Raw genomic sequence first — 21,906 nt, 5'->3', positions numbered from 1 at the left:
CCAAGCAGGGAGCTGTGCCGGCGGAGCGCCCCCTCCTGGAGGCAGCCATGGGCGGGAGGGGGTGGGGGTGTGGAGGGGCCCGAATGAGGAATAACCACAGCCTGACCGTCGCCCCCAGACCACGCAGAGACAGCGCGCAGGCGCAGAGACACCCACCCGCAGGATGGGAAATAACTTCTGCTAAGACTGCCGGCAACGCATGCGCAGATCCAGACTAGGTAGAACCACGCATGCGCACAGATGACATGTCTAGAGAGTGGGGAATACCAACACGGAAGCGAAGATCGTGAGGAGATGAGATACAATAGCAAGCTGGGTGGAGTCGGAAATGTGGAATAACGCGGCGGACAGATCGAAGAATAGGGAATAACAGCTGCACTGCCGCGAGATGGGAGCACGAGCCGGCGCTCTGGAGACCGGTGAGACAAGGGCGGCGGCGCGTGCACGGTGGGAGGCGGGGGGCGCGCGCTCTGGGCGATTGAGGGGCGGCGGGTGGGGAGAGTCATTGATCCCCCTCGTGGGGGAAGGGCAGGCACTGAGCCCCCGGTTATTCCCCATTGACGGCTACCCGCGCGGCCTGGTGTGCGCGAGGCGCGTCCGCCCCTGGGTTGGAGAGGAGTAACCGGAGGGGGAGCAGGTAAGTGAGGGGCGCAGGTAATGGGGGCGTTGTGGAGGGGTGCAGGTAAGGGGGTGGGGTGTGGACAGGGCCGGCTTTAGCGCTGGTGGCGCCCAGTGCGACAGTGTTTGTTGGCGCCCCCCCCATGACCCCCTCCACCGCGGATTCTCTCACTAGCACCCTTTAACAGTGGCCAAGTCTCCATAACCACACTCTCTCAGATGCATTGAATTGGTGATATAGTGCCATTCATACCAGTGTAGGGTGTCAGAGCACTTAGCATCACACACACATTACACAGAGACAATCAATCATACGTGTAATCAGTGTATAGGAAATGTTACATGAGCCAAAGGACTGAAAGTGTAGGAGTCACAGGCCATCCATACTGGTAGGCAGTATAGTTTAAGAGTGCTTGGTGTGGAGAAGCACAAACGCAGAGTCGAAAAAGAAACAGCATCGTTGGGAGTTTTCTTTAATAATAAGAATCGATTGCTAGCCAAATTAACCCCTTTTGCAACATTAATCAATGGTCTAATAATGTATACTTTGCAGTGTGTATGCAGTTCTAGGATGAAAGTTAATAGCTCACTGTTCTATATTAGGACTTTAAATTGCAAGTAACAAAAGGATGTCTCTTTTAAAAGCAGTAATGCTCACATTCTATGCGCTCTGTAATCTACTTGGTACACGTTCTTTGCAGCAGGCATAATAACCCTCTGCACTAACTTCCCATAAGTCAAAACCTCAGCTATACAAAACGCTAATCTGTTCCAAGGAAGATAATTAATCACAGGAGTTATCTTGACATTTTTGTGAGGCCTGATAATTGCCCAAGGAAAGGAACGCTGAAGCAGGTGCTTCAAAAACATAATAAACTTGCAAACACGGCGCCCCCAGGAAGCCAGCACCTGGTGCGGTGGCACCAGTCGCACCACCCTAAAGCTGGCCCTGGGTGTGGAGTGGGTAGGTAAGGGGGTGGGAGTGTTGAGGGGAGCAGGTAATGGGGGCGGGTGGGGGTGTGGAGCAGGTAATGGGGGCGGGTGGGGGTGTGGATGGGGGCGGGTGGAGGGGAGCGGGTAATGGGGGCGGGTGGAGGTGTGGAGGGGAGCAGGTAATGGGGGTGGGTGGGGGTGTGGAGGGGAGTGGGTAATGGGGGTGTGGAGGGGAGCGGGTAATGGGCGGGTGGGGGTGTGGAGGGGAGCGGGTAATGGGCAGTTGGGGGTGTGGAGGGGAGCGGGTAATGGGCGGGTGGGGGTGTGGAGGGGAGCGGGTAATGGGCGGGTGGGGCTGTGGAGGGGAGCGGGTAATGGGGCGGGTGGGGGTGTGGAGGGGAGCGGTTAATGGGGGCGTGTGGAGGGGAGCAGGTAAGGGTGGGGGTGTGGAGGGGGGCAGGTAAGGGTGGGGGTGTGGAGGGGAGCATGTAAAGGTGAGTGGGTGGAGGGAAGCAGGTAAGAGAGGGGGCCGTGTAGGTGGAGGGTGTAGTGCCCTTCCCAGCCCAGGTACCTGCTAATGACTACGCCACACACGGAGCTTGGTATTACACGTCTTTGTTCCTGTGTGTAACCGCATGCTCATCATTTTACACCATTGATCACACCGTAAATTTTATCAGCTAGTCTGTTTAATGACTGCGATCTGAAAAATGATTTTTTCTTTAACTTATCAGTTTTTTGGCTAGATCAACACTACTCATTGGTCATACACTTATTTTATACATAATACAGTGACATATATTTACATTTGTACAGTGACTTCATAACATGTCATAATTAACACTGCAAGAAATTTTGCAAGTAATCAAAGCCTATTTTGGCGTGACAGTAATCTATTGTCCGATACTGTTTGACTTAAAGAACTTAAGCCGGTTGGCTCCTATAGTTCTAGCTATTGTTGCGGTCCTGGGCAGAGTCGGATACTTGTGGCTATAAAGAGTTCAACCAAGCATGCGGATTATGATCCTTCTGTGTGTTTGCTTGTGTGGAAGGGCTGGTTCTCAATCTGTCTCCCACAGAGATGTTCACGATCTCTGCTCGTTCGCCGACGCGTTTCGACCTGTACAGCTAGGGACCTGTGTGATGTTTATGAGGTCGTCTTCAGGGCTGATGTGAAGTTGTGATCGGACTTCTATTCCTGTAATTTAATTGCAATAGTGTCTATTTAATTATTGTGCCGTATTTACAGGATGTGAATGAAGAAAGAGTCATTTTACTATGAACCATCACAGAACTGAAATGAATTTTCTGGACCTCCTCATCAGACATGAGGAGGGTCATCTATATACAACACTGTATACCAAAAAAACTGACAAACACATTTCTCCATTTCTCAAGTTTTCATCAACGGAATCTACGTGAAAATCTCCCATACAGTCAATTCCTGAGAATTAGGAGAAACTGCTCAAAAAAAGAAGATTATTTCGAGAATGCTTATTCATTAATGGAAAAACTGCTAAAAAGGAATTACCCCAAAAAACTACTGAAGAGAGCACTAAAAAGGGCATGGTATACGCCCAGAGATTCTCTCCTATCTTCAAGACCAGATAAAACAAACCCGAAAATGGTATGCGTCACTACTTTTTCAAGTAGAACAACTGAAATGCAAAAGATCATCCGGAAAAATTGGGATACAGTAAAAGGGATTCCATCATTTGCACAGATACCTATTTTCGCCCTTAAAAAAACACCAGCATAAAAGAAAAATTGGTACGTGCAAATACAAACTACAAACAACCGGCAACATCATTGAGGTCCATGCTTTCACTACCTCCCATAAAAGGCCACAAAAAATGCGGCACATGCGTATCATGCGACAGCACAGTGGAAGGAACAAAGTTTGTGTATGGGCAAAAATACATGATCCATGAGAATTTTACCAACTGCAATACACACAACGTTATTTATTGCGTTCTATGCCCTTGCCCACTGGCCTACATCGGAAAAACGACACAACCCGTGAAAAATCGCATCTCGCAACACCGATCAAGAATCAAATGCAAAACCCAAAATGCACCAATGGTTTCCCACTGTATTGAGAAAAACCACAGCCCAAATGAACTTAAGTGGACAGTTCTACGCCATATTCAAGGCAAAAATGTAGACGCAATTCTTTCAAAAGTGGAAGCCAAAACGATAATGTTCCTAGGGACCATAGAAAATGGATTAAACGAAATGACGGAAATATCCAACATCACTTGATAGGGGCCTGACATGTCATCCCCTCCAAAAGCCATTTTTCTGCAACATAACATCGAGTTTATAAATGATATTCGAGTAACTACACCAGCTCAAAAGTGCAAGCGCTCCCGATGCCTCTTTATACATCCAGTATTCTGCTCAGTTAATAAATACCTTTGAAATATGATTACCTCATGTTGAAGTAACGCACATAAAAATGAAGCTTCTTTTCAAGGAATTTTAGTAGACTTCGACAACAGAGTGTCAACCAAAGACACACCTATCCCAAAGTTCACGTGTTTGAACACAAATCAAAGCGTGAGATCGACATCCCAACAACCTAATGGTGAGCAACTACATGACATTTAAACACCTTCATGCACCATAAAAAACCTCAACTTGCCAGCCAGCAGGCGCGGACCACTAAAGTTTCATCCCGGCAGGGATCACAACCATCGCAATCCGGGAGGAGGACTAACAATGCGTGGGATGTCTCTGAACGTGGAGCGGCGAAATAAAGCTATATTCAAATCGGTGACTTTGGAAGTAACACGGAACATGTAGCGGTGTAATAAAGTTTTATTCAAATCGGTTTTGGAAGTAACAACAACCGGGTCACCATGACTACAAGACACACCTTCAAGTTAAAACAGCTGCAATCAGAATTACGGAGCACGCAAATGCGCCGTCATCCAAATAAATCAACCAATGCCAAGAGCGCTTCTAAGCACTTCGAGAACGCCAGAAGAGTGCCAGCAGCCGGAAAGGAGAGAGGAGACCACGGAGCACCGGAAAAGCAGATTAGAAGATTTACAAACAAAGAGGTATGAAACAGGAAGCCCACATGGGCTCCCAGAAAATAGCAAGACGCGCAAAAGAAAAAAAACCGCCCCAGCGCCACGCTAGGAACCAGTCCATGCATGCGAGATTTTTCATGCATAAACGGTCAATTTAAGATGTTTAAACCCGACAGGCACAATGTCATTCACGGCATCTCCAAGCAAGGCGATAGAGGCGAAGTCACGCTCCATAGTCTAAACACCACTTCCAAGGCATGAGCAACTAATGCAAGCTATGAGTAACAATCACGAAGGAAAACGATTATTTAAAGTGCACCAGCAGTAAAACCATGTAAAAAACCACCACGAATGTAGAGATTACATAGTGATCCTTGACATACCCATTTTCACAGCATCAGCGCCAACACTAGGATGGAGATGCCAATCTCTTTAACTTCTTGTCCCCTAGAAAGAAACGAGCAAGACTTATACGAGGCAGGTCATTTCCTGAGAGCTGGCACCATATAAAACACGGCAAAAAGAAGACAAGCCATCTTGTCTCGAAGCGAGCGTAAGTTGACACATGACTCTTTCTTCATTCACATCCTGTAAATACGGCACAATAATTAAATAGACACTATTGCAATTAAATTACAGGAATAGAAGTCCGATCACAACTTCACATCAGCCCTGAAGACGACCTCATAAACATCACACAGGTCCCTAGCTGTACAGGTCGAAACGCGTCGGCGAACGAGCAGAGATCGTGAACATCTCTGTGGGAGACAGATTGAGAACCAGCCCTTCCACACAAGCAAACACACAGAAGGATCATAATCTGCATGCTTGGTTGAACTCTTTATAGCCACAAGTATCTGACTCTGCCCAGGACCGCAACAATAGCTAGAACTATAGGAGCCAACCGGCTTAAGTTCTTTAAGTCAAACAGTATCGGACAATAGATTACTGTCATGCCAAAATAGGCTTTGATTACTTGCAAAATTTCTTGCAGTGTTAATTATGACATGTTATGAAGTCACTGTACAAATGTAAATATATGTCACTGTATTATGTATAAAATAAGTGTATGACCAATGAGTAGTGTTGATCTAGCCAAAAAACTGATAAGTTAAAGAAAAAATCATTTTTCAGATCGCAGTCATTAAACAGACTAGCTGATAAAATTTACGGTGTGATCAATGGTGTCGGAGGTACAATGTATGTTGTAAAAAGTTAGTCTAGATTCCAGCCTCTGATACACCATATTGAATCTTCCCCCAATTTCATATCCATCATTTTACACCTGTGTTTACTTCACTACGCTCAAATGCTTATGACACAGATCTATGAAGTCCATCAGGAGCCAAAAGGGTTCAATCATTGCCAACTCGGACAGCGCTACATCTCCCCTTTTGTTACAAATATATACAATTATAACTCTTCAATGAGTCTTTGAGACACTCTGATCACACATCCCGACTGTAGGAAAGTAGGATCTGCTTCTTATGGTTACCCCCACTAGGCGGACTGGGATCCTGCTAATCAGATTCCAGTCTATTTGCTTTCTCCCTATACTGTTGTGTTAGTACCTAGGTACAGTGCCAGATGGGATTCTGAGGTACCCTTATCAGTCCTTTGTATATGGTACCCAAGTGCCCAGGGCATAGGTACTCCAGAAGTCTCCCATGGGCTGAAGCATGCTTTGTCACCCGTGAGAGACCATGCAAAATAGAACTACAGACCTGCCAGTGCAGCCTTTCGAAGTTGGTGCATGCACCACTTACTTAAGGTATAGGCTTACTATATCGAAGGGTCACTGCACTTAAAACCTATGTTCTAAGTATGACCCTGCATGAGCAGGACACCCCTGCAGCATACGGAGTCCATTCTCCTGGGTTGTCAGTGAAGCAAATATATATATATATATATATATATATATATATATATATATATATATATATATATATTCACTGAAAAAACCATAGGTTTCAGACATGTTATAGTTTGCGGAAATTTTACTGATAAAAAACCAATGAAATTCCCCCGTTATAGTTAGTGCAGGCAACTATAACTCACGCGACCGCAATCTTCTGCTGATGCTAATACTGTATTTAGACACTTATTTGCCCATGTCTTCTTCCATTAAATTTTAGCTATACATATATTACAAATATTTTTTTTTTCATAAAGACACATATGTCATCAGCAGAGGATTGCGGTCGCGTGAGTTATAGTTGCCTGCACTAACTATAACGGGGGAATTTCAATGTTTTTTTACGAGTAAAATGTCCAGCTAACTATAACGTGTGTGAAACCTATGGTTTTTTCACTGAATTTGCAAGGTTTTTTAAATGCTAATTCCTAACTATAACGTGTGTGAAACCTATGGTTTTTTCAGTGAATTTGTACGTTTTTTTAAATGCTAAGTTACTTTACGCCGTTCGTGGCGTGCGCGCCCACTTAACGCAGTTCGTTCTGTGCGCACACGGTGCGCTTCACGCACCGTGCGCGCACAGTGTGCACGCGGTGCGCTTCACGCACCGTGCGCGCACACTGTGCACGCGGTGCGCTACACGCACCGCGCGCGCATAGTATGCACGCGGTGCGCTTCGCGCACCGCGCGCCCACTTTACGCAGTTAGTGCTGTGCACGCACGGTGGGCACGCAGTGCGCTACGCGCACCACGTGCCCACGTTACGCTGGATGGGCCATGTACGCACGATGCGCTTCGCGCATCGTCCGCACACGGAGGGCATGTTATGCGCTTCGTTGAGAAACTTAATCTATGAATTGTTCATTTTAATGATATGACATGCACAAAAGGTGCCCTGCTGGCACCTTTTGCACACGAGGGAGTGGTGAATGTGGATATTTTTTTTAAATAATTTTTACTGTACGCGTACGGTAAGCGTAATCGGCGTTTTTTCGTAAAAAAAATAAAATTGATTTTTTTGCCATGGGGGGGGGGTCTTGTGGGTCACCTTAATCAATGCTAGGTGGTTAGGAGCTGTCTAACATGCTCCTTTATATATTTTCCACCTTTGTTTTTCCTACCCCCCCCCCCCCCCCTCAGAGTGCGAGAGAGAAAATGGCGGCCGCCGCTTCCTAGTTTCGACCGATTCGAATGTTTACTAAGATCTAACAGCCAATCAGAATCGCGCTCGCGCACGTCACCGTACGCGTACGGTAAGCTTACGGTAAGCGCACCGTAAGCGCACCGTAAGCTGCCACAGATATATATATTGATTTAAAGGCTATTTTCTCAGGAACTACTGAACAGATTTACACCAGAGCTACAAAAGGCACTTCCTTGACCTGTAGACTACCTCTCTGCCAAATTTCAAGTAACTCTGTTCAGCCGTTCGGGCTGTAGCTGTGTCTAAAGGTCCTATGGAAAAATGCATGGGAAAAACGCGTTTTGGGACCCCCCTTTTTTCTCAGCCACTTGACGAATCCCCCCGAGACTTTCAGGGTAGGAGCGGAGCGTAGCGCCCCATTAGTTTTGAAAATTTCGCGAGGATTCGTCGACCGGCGCCAAAGTTATTCCAAATAGAATGTTGCGGTTTTCCTATGGAAACAGGGTCCTAACTATAACTACCTACTGGCGACCGCCAGTAGGTAATATATATATATATATATATATATATATATATATCTAGAACAGTAGCTGTCCAAGCCAAGGAATAAACGTCACATGAAACATCTTGTGGGGGATTGGCAGTTGCTAGCACTTTCACTTTAGCTGGATCGGTTGTCCTACCCCCATCAGAAACTATCTGGCCAAAGAATTTAGCTTTTTCTTATGGACCTCACATTTGTCAGCATTCAAAGTAAAATCTGCATCCACAAGTAAACGACAGACTTGCATGAGAGCCTGATTACACTCCTTCTGTGTAGCTCCAAAAACCAATGTCATCACTATAATTAAACGCATTTATATCGCGCTGCATGATACGTCGAATGACCTGAGGGACAATGGGGGTGGACGAGGCCCTCATTGGTTTTTTTGCACGATTTGCATTTAGGGCTTGATGCCTCAGTTAGATATGGACTCACGGGGAATGCACACTGCACTATAAAATGGGTAAGGGGGTTCCAGCAGGGCTGTATTTTGGCCCCAATGCTTTTTATCCTATATGTTAATCCCCTAGAGCAGTTCTTATTGAAAGGTCCCTGAATAGATGTCCCGAAGGTTAGGTTCCAAATTGGTCTCTGCCTTACTGTACGCCGATGATTCTGTTTTAATTGTGCATACACCCAATGGTCTGCAATTTTTATTGGATTGTTTTTATGATTTTATGGATGCTTTAGGCTTGAAAGTTAATTATTCCAAATCATATATGATCTCATTAGGCCCAAATAAAATTAAAACTAGTTCACACTATATCAAGTAACCTCACATTGGGAAAGTGGATACTTTTTGTGATTTGGGCATCTTGTTAAATAGTAAAAGGAATTGGGATCCCTTGATGACTACACATGTTCAATTCTTCAATAGGTTTGCCCACGGCATTGATAGTTTTTCAATAAGTTTAGGCTATAATCATAATAAGTCTATTTTATATCTATATAAAGCAAAGTGCATACCCAGTGAGTCATTTGGGGAGGACATATGCTCCTCAATACAAATAGCTGAAAATAAATTCTTTAGGAGGGCACTACGGTTACCCCAATGTGTTTCCTCCGAGATTGTTCATGAGGAGCTTGGGATTGGTTATATAGAGGACTTTATAAGATTACGCCCTATGTTATTATGGTTTTCTGTTTGGCTAAAAAAAAGTGGCGTAGATTTGAAAAGGAAAATTTTAAGGAACTCCTTGCGAATGGACCATTGTCTACAGATATCGTGGCTGAGGTAAATAAAGGCCACGCTGGAGGTGTTGGCAAATATCAATTGTGTAGTGATCTTGGGTTATCTCTAATACATATTGCTTGGGTCAAGGAGGCTTTTGTGGCTTATAGGCAAGGGGAAAGGGCTAAAGGTGCCCTTCTTAAAAGCATTTGCATTCACCAAGGATTAGGTTTTCTCCATGTCATATAGAACTGATATGCTGGTTCTGCACCGAATGCTCCCGACATACTTTCAGTTCAACTTTGTTTCTTCAACTTTTAGGGGGTTAGCATAGACCCTCTGAACCACTGTTCATGTGATATGGGTGCTGTACAAGACATATATATATATATATCCCCCTTATTTGTCCCAGGTGGGCGAGTTTATGACCCAAGTATATTACCCCCCTTCTTTTATCTTTGAATTTTAAATAAGCTAAGCCAGCATTACTATATTTGCAGTTTTTAGAGAATTTTAATGTATGTTTTTGTCACACATTTTTTAGCAGGTGTGTATCATGCTAATATATGAATTAAAATGCGATACTGTGATATGTTTTTATTGTATTTTGTACTGTTATGATTTGATTAGTCAAATCTAATAAAGTTAATTTGACTTAACTTGACAGCGCTTGCACTTTAGATGAATCGGGTATCATACCCCCATCAGAAATGATATAGTCAAAGAATTTTAGCTTTGTCTTATAGAAATCACATATGTCCGCATTCAAAGTCAAACTGCCTCAGCAAGTAAACAACACTTGCTTGAGAGCTTTATCATGCTCCTTCTGTGTAGCTCCCAAAACCAACATGTCATCACTATAATTAAACTCATTTATGACACACTGTATGATACGTCAAATGACATCTTGAAACAGCTCTGCAGCTGATGACACACCGAAACTTAGTATTTTGTATCGAAACAGACGAATATATGTACAAAAGGTTGTAATGTACCTGCAACTCTCCTCGAGTTCAAACTGATAATATCCCTTATTCAAATCAAGGCAAGAGAAGACATTCACACCATTCAATTGAGTTATTTTGTCAGCTATGTGTGGACCTGGTTGTCTGTCTTGTTCAATTGCCTTGTTCGCTTGATACATGTCAACGCAGATGCGTACAGTTCCTTCACTGTCCTTTTTAGGCATTACCACCGAGAGAAACCGAGGGCATTGGACCAGTGGAATGTTCAATGATGATATGTTTGTGCAATAATTCAAGTTCTTTTTCGATAGCTTCCTCTAAATGTAATGCAATTCATCTGGGTCTTTGAGCACTAGGGCATACGTCCCCATTAATGTGTAATTGTACTTTCATAGTTTTGAGTTTTCCTAATCCATTAAACAATTAAGGAAATTGACTTGCTATTTTGTGGAGAGCATTCATGTTAAAGTTCACTGATATCAGGCCCCACATCAGCAGCTGTGCTGAAGGTGAGCAAACGGGCACTTGACGCCGTGCCTTGAATGACATGAATGAGTGCTTGTACTCTTGTTTTCTTGTGTTTCATCGTTGCTTCAAATGAACCGTGACTTTTTGCAGCCCGTGTATACAATTTTAGTTTTCGATGCTGTAAGTCGTGGCCATAGAAAGAGTTCATTGTATTTCTCCTCGGGCATTATGTTTGACGCACCACTGTCGATAATAAAAGATTTTGAGCAACCGTTTTCCTTTAGTGTAATCTTTGAATGACTTTGGTGTTTTTTCATTTCAACTTTTCTTGGACTCATATTTATTCACAATCTGCCAATCCAACATGAGCACATTGTTCCGAGGTAAACATCGACATTGCACAACCATCATCTTCACTTTCACTTGATGTAGAAATTGAAGAACTCTTTGACAATGATTTAGATGACGATCTACTTCATTTGGTGATGATTTGTCTCAATTGGTGTAGTCACTTGGCCTTGTGGGCTTGTGTGTCACCTCTGAAGTGTTCGGGCGGCCTCTTTGTCTTTGCGCCATGACTCACTTCTTTTTTCCTCCACCTTGCAAACTGTTACAAAATGGTTCTCCTTCCCACATCCTTTGTACACTTGTCCAATGGCTGAACATGTATCTTCTTGTGGAAACAAAAGCCCACATCTGAAGCACAACTACTTCTCCCATGGAGACATCGCTGTGTGTCTCTCTGTTTTGTGCATTGGCTTGCTTTTTAAGTTAATGACTGACTCACTCTGGACACCTCCGGCCTCCATGTTAGCAGCTTGTCGATCAGCACGCTCTTCAGCTCTGGAATCCGTGAGAACTCACACCAGACTAAGTTTCTCTTGGCATTCGTTGTCTGGATGAATCTCACAGACATCCATCAATAACTCTGAGGCGTATAGCTTCCTCATAATTAAATTAACTGAACTTGGTGTTGGAGCATATCTGGTCTCAACAAATTTGTCGATGGTTTCACCATCTCTGACGTTCTTGACTAAAAAGGTAGCTTTTGTAGTCTGTGTTCAGCACTGGTATGAATTTGAGATTGAAGGCTTCTTTGATTTGACTGTATCTAATCGCGTCAACTCGCGGCATTTTCGTTGACTTCTTTTACAGCTTCATCAGCTAGATCTGTAAGGTATTTGATAATCTTCTTGTTATCTGTCTCTATGCAAGCAGTCCGCCTGTCACCAGTATTCAGCTTTTTGGCGTTATCGAATGGCGGTGGGGTTTCAGGAAAGCAGCAGCATTATAATCATTTGTGTGACTGACGCTGAGAGTGGAGGTCTCTCTGATATTGTCTGCTTCATTCATATAATCTCTAAGGCCGTGTGGTGTTTTGGCCTCTGGGTCATCCTGGCCAGTCGATAGAACTGTGACCATCCTCGTGGTCTCCATAGGTGTCCTTCACTTTTCTGGAGATCTCTGGAGATCACCCAGCAGCTTCTATGGCATGCTGCTTCTGGTATGGACAGCTCCGTAGACACAACCCGGTCACTTCTTCCAGAGCCACTTCATCAGTCTCTCTTTACTCCGTTCTGGTTAGTAGATGACCGTTTCTTGTATTTGATTGGTTTTGTTTTTAAGAGTCTCTTTGTACTGCTTGACACCTGATTGATCTCTACCTCGCAGCGCTACTGATCGCAAAGTTCTCACTCCGCATGATGTATGGCTTTAGGTTGTGTAGTAGCGCGCTTCCTCTTCTTACAGCCTTCCCAGCAGGTTCTCGGCCAACGTTGTGTAAATTTCTCAGTGTATCTTTTATTAACTTCAAATGCTTTACACAGACTGGACTTGCGCTTTAACTCCACTTGCGCCAAGCGTCGATTTGCCACTTTGAGACACAACTCGCACACACAAGCAATTTGCTAGACCACAACAAACTCGTGGTAGAGCACTGTTGAGCTACGGGTTGCTTATCCCCTGTTGCGTCGCAAGCTGTAGTGTCCTCCCCAGCTTTGGGACTTGCTAATGACTACGCCACAAATGGAGCTTAGTATAACACATCTTTATTCTTCTGCGTATAACCGAAAACACTAAACCTGCATTCACTTCACTACCCTCTAACACTCACATCACAGTTCTACAGAGTCCATCAGAAGCCAAAAGGGTTCTGTCGTTGTAATACTTGCACAGTACTACAGAGGGGAGCAGGTAGGGTGTGGCGTAACAACCAGAGATGCTAACTTTGTAGCAGGGGAACAAGGTTCGAGCACTGGCTCAAATTCCTGTGATTCTGGGCAAATCACTTAAACTCCCCATGCCTACCAAAGATGAATGTGTCCTTGTATAATGTAACTACTACTACTATAAAGCGGTCCAATACCTTCAGAGTGAGTTTGCGCTATATAAAACTGCAAAAAAAGAATCCAAAAGGTAAGTGAGGGGGGCAGATGTGGGGGTAGGAGGTATCAGGTGGGGGGTGAAGTGGAGCTTGTAAGGGAGGGGGACAGGTGGGAAGCAGGTATTGGAGGGGGCAAGTGGGGGTGGAGTGAAGCATAAAGGGAGGGGGCAGGCGGGGGTGGAGGGGAGCAGGCAAGGGTGGAGGTAGATGGGGTGGAGGGGAGCAGGTAAGAGGGGACAGCTGGGGGGTGGAGGTGAGCAGGTAAGAGGGGGCAGGTAGGGGTGGTCTCCCCAAGGGAATGGTTGTCGCTTGTGCTGAATGTTGCAACCTAAATGATATTGGGTAAAGTGCTTCAATGCCTCGCCTCCTCGGGTGTGGGAAGCGCGCTATATAAATAAACTTTACAGCATTGGTCAGAACCAGGGTCGGTTTAAGATAACAATTCGGCCTGGGCAGTCCCCAAAAAATGGCTGCATTCGCAGATCGAGCCCTTTCAGGAAGCATCATTTGGGTAGTCTTATTGGACTTCTATTTAGATAAATGTTTGATAACTTAATCATTTTAAAGCCTTTACAACCAGCGCCATCGGTGAAAACTAGAAGCCCTGCCTTTTGGCCAGGTGGGTGAGATGACGTGAAATGGTCCAAGGGCTGCAATACTCCACCTGGCCAGGGCTGCCACCCGCCAGGGCTGCCACCCGGCCAGGGCTGCCACCCGGCCAGGGCTGCCACCTGGCTAGGGCTGCCACCTGGCCAGTTCTTTACTGCATGACGGGTATTTTAATTAGAGGTGGTTGACCCAACAAATCAACAGGGAGAGCCGAACCAATCACCCGAAGCCTGTATTTTTCCCTCTGATCAGTATGTATTTTAAACATTCACTGTAAGGTGAAAGCTCTTTAAAATATGTTTTAAAGCTGGTTTATTAATCGGTGACTACTAGTTGAGCTTAAGAAACACAGGAAAGCCATTTAAAAAAAAAAAGGACATTTTTTATATAAAAATTGCTACTTAATTATCATCGTTCTGCCTTTGCAGAATCTCAAAATATGAATATTTTGCTTTTTATGTAGTTTTATAGGGTGAACCCTGCGGAAAGGCATTTGAGTGATTTACATGATCACCAGTTAACTACACAAAATCAAATTAATTTTTATTTTAGGCCTTGGAAGATGACGTTATTTGCCTAGAAACACAGGGTATTGAGCCGATGCCAGGACTGGAACCTGGTTACCCAGTTCCAAATTCAGCAGCTTTGGTCATACGCCTTATCCTCTCTAGTTTAATAAAGGCTTAAAAGTTGCTTCACAGCGAGGCCTATGCAAATACACACACGGCCTGAAAAATATTGGGGCTGAGGAGACACCTGGCCCCCATCGAGGCCTCCTTTCTTTCCACACCCGTCCCCAGCCCAGCATAGCCACAGGGCGAGGGTCTGGCAGACAGTGGTCAAGAAAAAGCACACCGCTACTGCTGCTCCTGTGGGGTCTGGGGTGTAGATGTCCCATGGGCACAAAATCACCCTGCCCCTCAGCGAGGCTCTTGCATACTTCCACCATCACCTGCCCACCGTTGCCTGAATGTGATGGCTTGAGGAGGGGTCAGGGTAAAGACACTGCTATCTGTCCAGGCTGGCTCCATGGGGGGGTGGGGGGGTGATGTGAGAGCAACACGAGGCTGATTCTCAGACTCCTCCACCTCCCCCGCCCACCATGGCCTGAAGTGATGGCCCTGCAGGGAGGGAATGAAGCAGAGGCCCTTAGAAAACAGCTTCCCGCAAGTCACCCTTGGGTACCAGCCCAATGCCCGACTGACCGCCTTCCCAATCTGATCCTGGTCAGAACTGATAATGGCCACTGGATTTATGCGGCATGGGAGTACCAAAACATGCTTCGGGGGGCCTTATGCATGTAGGAAGGAAAGGTGAAGTAATCTGGCCAATTTTGTGGCTGTATTACTTCACTTTTTTTGTCGTTTTCTAAAATGTTAACTCTGCCTGGGCAAAAGTTTCACGTCCTAACTATCAGTTTAATACTTAAGAACCTCAACTGAAAGGTGACCTATCAACGCGTGGCAAAAGCACCTGCCAATACTTAGCAACATGTTTGTGTTTTTGATTGGTTTTAGCTAGAACTCATTCTTTTGTTAAAAGCTGCAAACTATGAGCAAGGTAATGGATGATATCACTGGTCCGGCAAATCCATGATCATGCGGCAAATGCAGCAGTCACAGAATCCGGTGGCCATTTAGAAACCGTGACCTTGCCCCGGGAATTGACTCCTACAGCGCTACCTTGCAATTCTTCGATTTCTTTCCTTTGTTTCTAGAGCTTTCCATTTTACGCCGACGCCAAAGAGTATTCGGATGCGCTGGTATTGTACTGCCCGCTCTAGTCTTCCTAGTCCACTGCATTGTTCTGAATTAAAACCATTTTGGAGGTAACTCCTTCACGCTTTCATTCTGAAAAATTTGAATTATCCATCGGTTCAATCGATTTTACGTTGTTCCTTATTGTATTATCTATAGGTTCCTGGTTGGGCTGAACGCTTTTTAAGGTTCCCTCGATTCATTCCTTCGGCTCCATTCTCATAAAACGTTAGAATATGAGAAGACTTGTGAGTAAGTGCGTCGTTTGCCTGGACCTCCCCTGATTCTTTTTCAGCTTGGGAGAGAAGACCACGGGCTCCATCCCTTCTTGATCTATCCATCTCTCCCATTCTCTATTATCCGCATATTATTGAAATTTTAACTAACTTCATGCCATTGGGGTACTCTCTGGAAGGATGCTTCTGTTATTATAAATGCATGATTCTGTACATTAATTATTCTTGTGTGGTGGTCACAAACTTCAGGGAATTTTCACGATTTGACACTGTTGTGAACTGCGTTTAAAATACTCGGTCTCTGTATTTGTGCGTTGGACAAACTATCAATGGTGGTGTGATCCTGGACCTCTGGTCTGACTGTATGGACTGATGTAAATATTTTCCTTTATGTAAATCTTGCATAGCTATAGATGGAGAGGTGTGGCGCAGTGGCCAGGGCAGCTGACTTCGGAGCACAGGGTTCACGGTTCGATCCCCGGCTCCGGCAGCAGCGCAGCTCAGCACCATGTGACTCTGGGCAATAGCTCACTTAATTTCCACGACGGCCCCCCTTGCCTTGAGACCCGTAAGAGTGAGCAGTTCACGCTTTACAAATACCGGATTTATTTATATGCCTCATTTCTGTTCTTGCTCCTGTTGTTCATATTGGTGTACATATGAATTTTTGCCTAAAGTGGTACGAATATAGGTGTGGGATGGGTAAGTTGTTCCTTGAGGTTTGAGTGATTGAGCATGAATGTTGTGGGGTGTGAGAGAGCATATTAAGAGGGGAAAAAAGAAAAGGGGTAAAAAGAAGAAATCTATGTTTTTGGCACATTTACTGTTTTATAAATTATTTATGATATACTATATTTTTTATATGATATTTGAATGATCCAATACAATGTAAAAGGACTAATAGTATGATAAAGTTTATTTTTTGAGTTCTCGATCCATGCTGGGTTTTGTTAAATCCTTTAAATATAGCGAGATATTCCAGCCTTTATCAAAGTAAAGGTAGGTGGCGATTTGTCCCACTTTTAAGCTGGTTTTTCTAGTTTCATGATATTCCCGGCCGCCCTGCCTATGTTCGATCGGGAATCCTCTTTTCTTGATTACAGTCTCCTTGTAAAACGACTCTCGAATATGGAAGTACATTTAGCATCTTCATATCATTTAGCATGACTCCATCAAGATATATTTGATCATGTGAAGGTTCTTGTTTAAAAGTAAAGTCAGGTGGCGATTTGGGCCCTTTTGGGTGTTTTTCAAGGTGGGCTGCTTCTGTTACGGATGCTCATTTCTTAATTTGGAAGCTTGACTCCGCTGGGAGTCTTATGGTTTAGTGTAGACTTCACAGCCACCAGGGCGACATGCAAACGTGGGTTCACTTGGAATAAAATGTCGGCTGCATTGGGTGTCAGCGCACAGATGTTATCCTTCACAGCATACAGAGATTCCCAGGAGGAGATCGTGAGGGGATGCCCATGGACATTCTTAGATGCTCCCTTATAGATGAACAGCCCTTGCATACACAGTATTGAACCCCAGATAACTAATACACAACCAATAAACCCCCACCCCTAAATCCCCAATTTCATTAAAAAGCCTCAGAAGTCTTCTCTTCCATTTCCACCTCAACTGCCTATTCCTGTGCCCTCCTCTTTTTTTCTGCCTTTGCTTTTCATGTTAAACAGATGAAACTAAACTACCTTTTAGTTGAGGCCTCCTTCCTCACATCAGCTCTGTTTTATTTGCTTCTTGTTATATGCATCTCTGAAGCATCAGTGCTTTTGCTTTATTTTGTTTGTCCATTGAAAAGTGCTCTTACACCCCATTTGTTAAAGTTGGCGCTAGATAAAGATAAACGTGGTCGCCCCTCCAGCTCTCAATGGAGGTAGTGCAGAGCATTAAGACTTCTGTCTCCATCGCCTTCAGACAGCAGGAATGGTGAGCCTGCTCCTTCCCCACCTTTAGGCCAGCAGGGTCTCCACAACCTCTTCAATTGAGGCCTGGCTGTCGAAGCTTCATGAGCTGTAACCTCTGATTCCATTCAGACGGCCAGTCAGTTACCTTCTTGGTGATTCTTGCACTCCTGGTATTCTTTTCCTCTTTCTAGAATTACCAGGAGTGAAGCCTCCACACCACAGCAGCATCTTGATCACACTTTGAAAGCATAAATGGGGTTTTCAGTTTATCAGCATCTCAAGAAAACATTGAGGCTTGAGGGCACACTTTCTTCGCTTGTCTGTTAAGAGAGTTTCTGGTCTACTCCAGATGTGTTTACCTGGTGGTATTCCAAACCCAGCGTGACATGAATATATCTAGAAACCATTATATAATCTCATGAGAGACTCTTTATTAGAAAATGGACGAGCCAAATCATTCTCTTTACTCTTTCTTTAGTTCATATTACCAATCAGTGGGTAAAGAGTTCGTGGGGAAATACAACTATTATTTATAAATTAAAAGAAATCATTTAGGCAGACTTTATGACCATTTTCCTTATCATGGTAAGACGACTAACTAAATGGAAATCATTAAAGGTTTATAAAGTGAAAACACGAAGGTTGATTTCAGTGAATGGTTGTGTTCATTAGCAGGAGGAATTCAAAGATCCTAGCCCCTCCTTTAATTCCTCGGTTCTACTGCTGCATGAGTAGATGTGCCTTTACTCTGCTCTCTATACTATATTTTTAATTCTTTTCTTTCTTCTCAAGGAGCGTGAAACATTGAAGATACAGGGTTGGTGGACTGGAGCGATCACAAGAAGTCTAAAGAGCAGGTAAAGAAGAACAACAAGGTGATCCGTTTCTTCAGAACCCCCACAACTCTATGTAGCAAGAGAAGGATGAGTGAGGCGTCCTCCGGTGGGATTCAGACATGTGCAAGCTAGGTGAAGATTGAAGAAATTGAGGAGGCCTCTACCAGTTTTTTATGGCGCAAGTGGCAGTTAAAGGTGGGGTGTCCAGTGATTGGCGGGACTACGTTCAACAAGTGGTGATTGAAGAATCCGGAGAGGCATCTGCCAGCGATTGCGAGGCCTATGAGAGCCACACGAAGTTTGAAAATACCATGGAGACGTCGTCCAATCATTGGGGGTACAATCAACATGTGATTGAAGAATCCGAGGAGGTGGCTGCCGGTGATCCCGCGTCTTATCTTAACCTAGTGAAGATTGAGGAAGATGAGGAAACTTTTTCTCATGACGGGCAACAAGATATGGAGACTGTAAGAGTTGAAGAGGCGTCTCCGAATGATCACCACGCGTCTGAGAGCCACATAAAGTTAGAAGTCGAGGAGGCTTCTTTCAACGGTTTCCAGGACCACATGGAAGTAGTAGGGATTGAGGAAGGTGGGAAAGCATCTGCCAGTGATCGACAGGTCTGCCGAGGTCTGGTGAAGACTGAGGAAGTATCAGCCACTGACGGCCAGGATTTGGTTAGTCAAGTAACGGCTGAAGAAGGGGATGAGCTGCCTGATATGGATCAGCCAGCTTGCTTGTGGCATATAAAGGTTGAAGACGAGGAGGCGTGTGCAATTGATCAACAGGCATGTATTACGCACATAAAGATTGAAGAAGAGGATGTTTCTATTGATGAACAGGCTTGTATGAGGCATATAAAGGTTGAAGAAGAGGCGTATGCTATTGGTCAACAGGCTTGTATAAAGCCGCCAATGTTTGGAACAGATGCGGCGTATGCCAATGATGAGCAGACTTGTGCGAGCCATTTAAAAATGGAAGAACAGATGCACGCTGCTGATCAGCAGGCTTCTGTGAGCCAGGTAAAGACTGAAGGAGGGGAGGAATGTCCCATTGGTCAAGAAATGTGTAAGGACGAAGTGAAGCCTAAAGAAGAATATGAGGCGATATCTGGCACTAAGTGGCAGAATGTTATCGATCATCGGTTAATTAAAGACGGTGAGGAGACACCTACTAACTACAACTTGCAGTTCTCTAAAAACCCAATAACGTCTGAAGGGCAGCAGACACCTGCCCAAGATGATATGGGTTTGGCAGAGAGCGTGGAGATGCAAGTAGAAGAGGGCACATCTTCCGTCTACTATCAGAATGCCATTGTCCAATTGATATCTGGCAAAGAGGGAGAGACGATGGTCGAGAATGGCCGCTACCTGCTTGTCACATTGGCGACTGCAGGAGGGAGTACAACCTCTGCTCGTGAACAGAATTTACTGACTCCAGTGGAAATGCAAAGGAAAGAGTCCTTTGTTGGGGAATTGAAAGACTTTGTGGGGCACTCGAACATTGATAACAAGGCAGACACTCTAACCAAAGGTCTCCAAGTACCCAGAGAGTTTGCACAACAGGAGGACCCACTTGGCAGCTGTATCAAGGACTCTGAGCGCCCAATCAAGGGTGGGCAGAGAAAGGTGGCACCTGGTAAGGATTGTCCTGATCCCCAAGACCCTTGCAAGATTCAAAAAAAGGGGGGTCCTCCCTGCCTGGATTTCCACCGCCCTATGAACCAAGAAGTGGCGGATGAGGAGCAGCACACGCCTTGGCATCTTGACGAGTACACAGTCTATATGGATATTGAAGAAGGGAAAGAGCAGTTGGTTTTCCATGACCCCTTAGTCCAGGAAGGTCATATGCTGTCTGCCTCACCCTACAACCCCTCCACAGTCCAGGAATTTCAACTGCCCTTGTCAGACGACCACAATTCCACGAGCCACAAAGATGACGATCTGTCCAGCTCAAATGAGTACGACTTAGAATTCCAAGATGATGAGGACCTGTCTGATTGGGAGTATCATGACTGGAGGAACTTTGTGTCCAATGATGCTAAAGGTGAGGTTTTTTAAGTTCTAAACTTCTGTATTGGATGGTTTGTAATGTACTCTTGTGTTCTTGCTACAGAAAATGTGGCATATGTCATATAATGTTTTCTAGCCAACCGCCGTAGGTTGTACATTCTTAATACACATAGACATAAGACATTGCCTCAACAGGTGCCTATGCATGATTTTATGTTTTGGTTCTGTACTGTTGTAACGTTGCTAAGGGCTGTGGGTATTTATTCATTTTCATTGCCTTCTTCCTTGGGCCCCCAACCAACGCAGGTGTGGCAGAGCGGCCTGGCCCAATTTCTGGCCAATCATCGTATTTTGAAGCAGGTGTGTTTTAATTTTTTGTCTTTAAATGATCACATCGATGGCTGCTAAAAATATGAAATTAGTGTAAGTAAATGTTTTCCAAAAGATTCTTTTCAAAATACTGTGGGTGTGCGTCTTTGACTGCAGCCTGCCTTGTTCAGAGGGGCCGGTTGGAGACTGTTTTCAGCCAAGAAGTTTTTTGCTCATTGCTCCACCACCCATAAAGAGTGCAAGAATAATTTATATTTCCAGTCCCTAAATATCTGTATTAATTGGATAAAAATTCAGAGTAAATGCCCTTCAAAGCCCAGAATCGCAGGTTCCATCAACTTATTTCAATTTCTGTAGTATAAGGCTGAGCTGGAGGTCATGGCCCTAAACGTTGCTGTCATTTCACGCAACAACCAAAGTGTGCATTGTCTAACACCTGTTCTCCTAAATAAACAAAGTTTTGTCATCGGGCAAAACTCGTGCAACAACAGAGATTGATTTAAAATCGAACACAGTTGTTGATATCGGATATCTGTGTAGGTGTGAGTAGGTAATAGCTATAGATGAACGCACAACATTTACACGAAGTGGACAGAGTTGTGGAAATACTGCTTTTCTCTGGACAAAAAAACTAGAATTGTTATTCCTAAAAGTTGGCGGTTAAGCACGCTGGAGGGCCGCTTAGTTTGTGTTCCTTATAACAATGAAGAGTAACAGTTTAATACAGGGCCACGGCACCGAACTTCCACTCTCCTTCCTCCAAAGAATCTTTCCGCTTCCTCTAACAAACCAATGGGCAGAGCTGATGAGGGTCCTTGTGGTGGCCCATCTACACTTGTTGTAACCACATTTAACTGGACTTCAGAAGAAATTCTATATCAAGACCGGAAGCTCCGATTATGCTTCTCTTTCTTTTACTACTTCAAAAAAGCAGGCAGTCACAAAGTTTTTTTAAAACACTACATTTCCCATGGCACCATCTGGTCACCTGACCAACCATAGTCACCCTTCCCTATATAACCCATCAGCATTACATG

The 21,906-nt window shown here is 44.5% G+C and overlaps 2 protein-coding genes across 6 annotated transcripts in view; one reads left to right on the top strand and one right to left on the bottom strand.

Annotated features, from left to right (window-relative positions):
* The window catches only part of LOC146863517 (uncharacterized), a 159,134-nt gene extending 158,890 nt beyond the window's left edge, over positions 1-244 (bottom strand). For both annotated transcript variants that reach the window (XM_085642954.1, XM_085642953.1), the window contains exon 1: positions 1-244. The gene's annotated coding sequence lies outside the window, so the exon portion shown is untranslated.
* Positions 236-21,906, top strand: part of LOC146863516 (uncharacterized) — a 157,300-nt gene continuing 135,629 nt past the window's right edge. Inside the window, exons 1-2 of one of the 4 annotated variants that reach the window (XM_085642951.1) lie at positions 236-419; positions 18,484-20,573. In XM_085642951.1, the coding sequence (XP_085499077.1) occupies positions 18,701-20,573 (1,873 nt within the window). In that variant the 5' untranslated portion in view covers positions 236-419; positions 18,484-18,700. Of the gene's footprint in view, positions 420-453; positions 638-18,483; positions 20,574-21,906 lie in introns of those variants that run through there. The other 3 variants (XM_085642952.1, XM_085642949.1, XM_085642950.1) reach the window with 3 other exon arrangements.

Source organism: Triturus cristatus, chromosome 2_2, assembly GCF_964204655.1.
Source record: "Triturus cristatus chromosome 2_2, aTriCri1.1, whole genome shotgun sequence".
Classification (NCBI taxonomy): Eukaryota; Metazoa; Chordata; class Amphibia; order Caudata; family Salamandridae; genus Triturus; species Triturus cristatus.
This window is presented reverse-complemented; position numbering and strand designations above follow the sequence as displayed.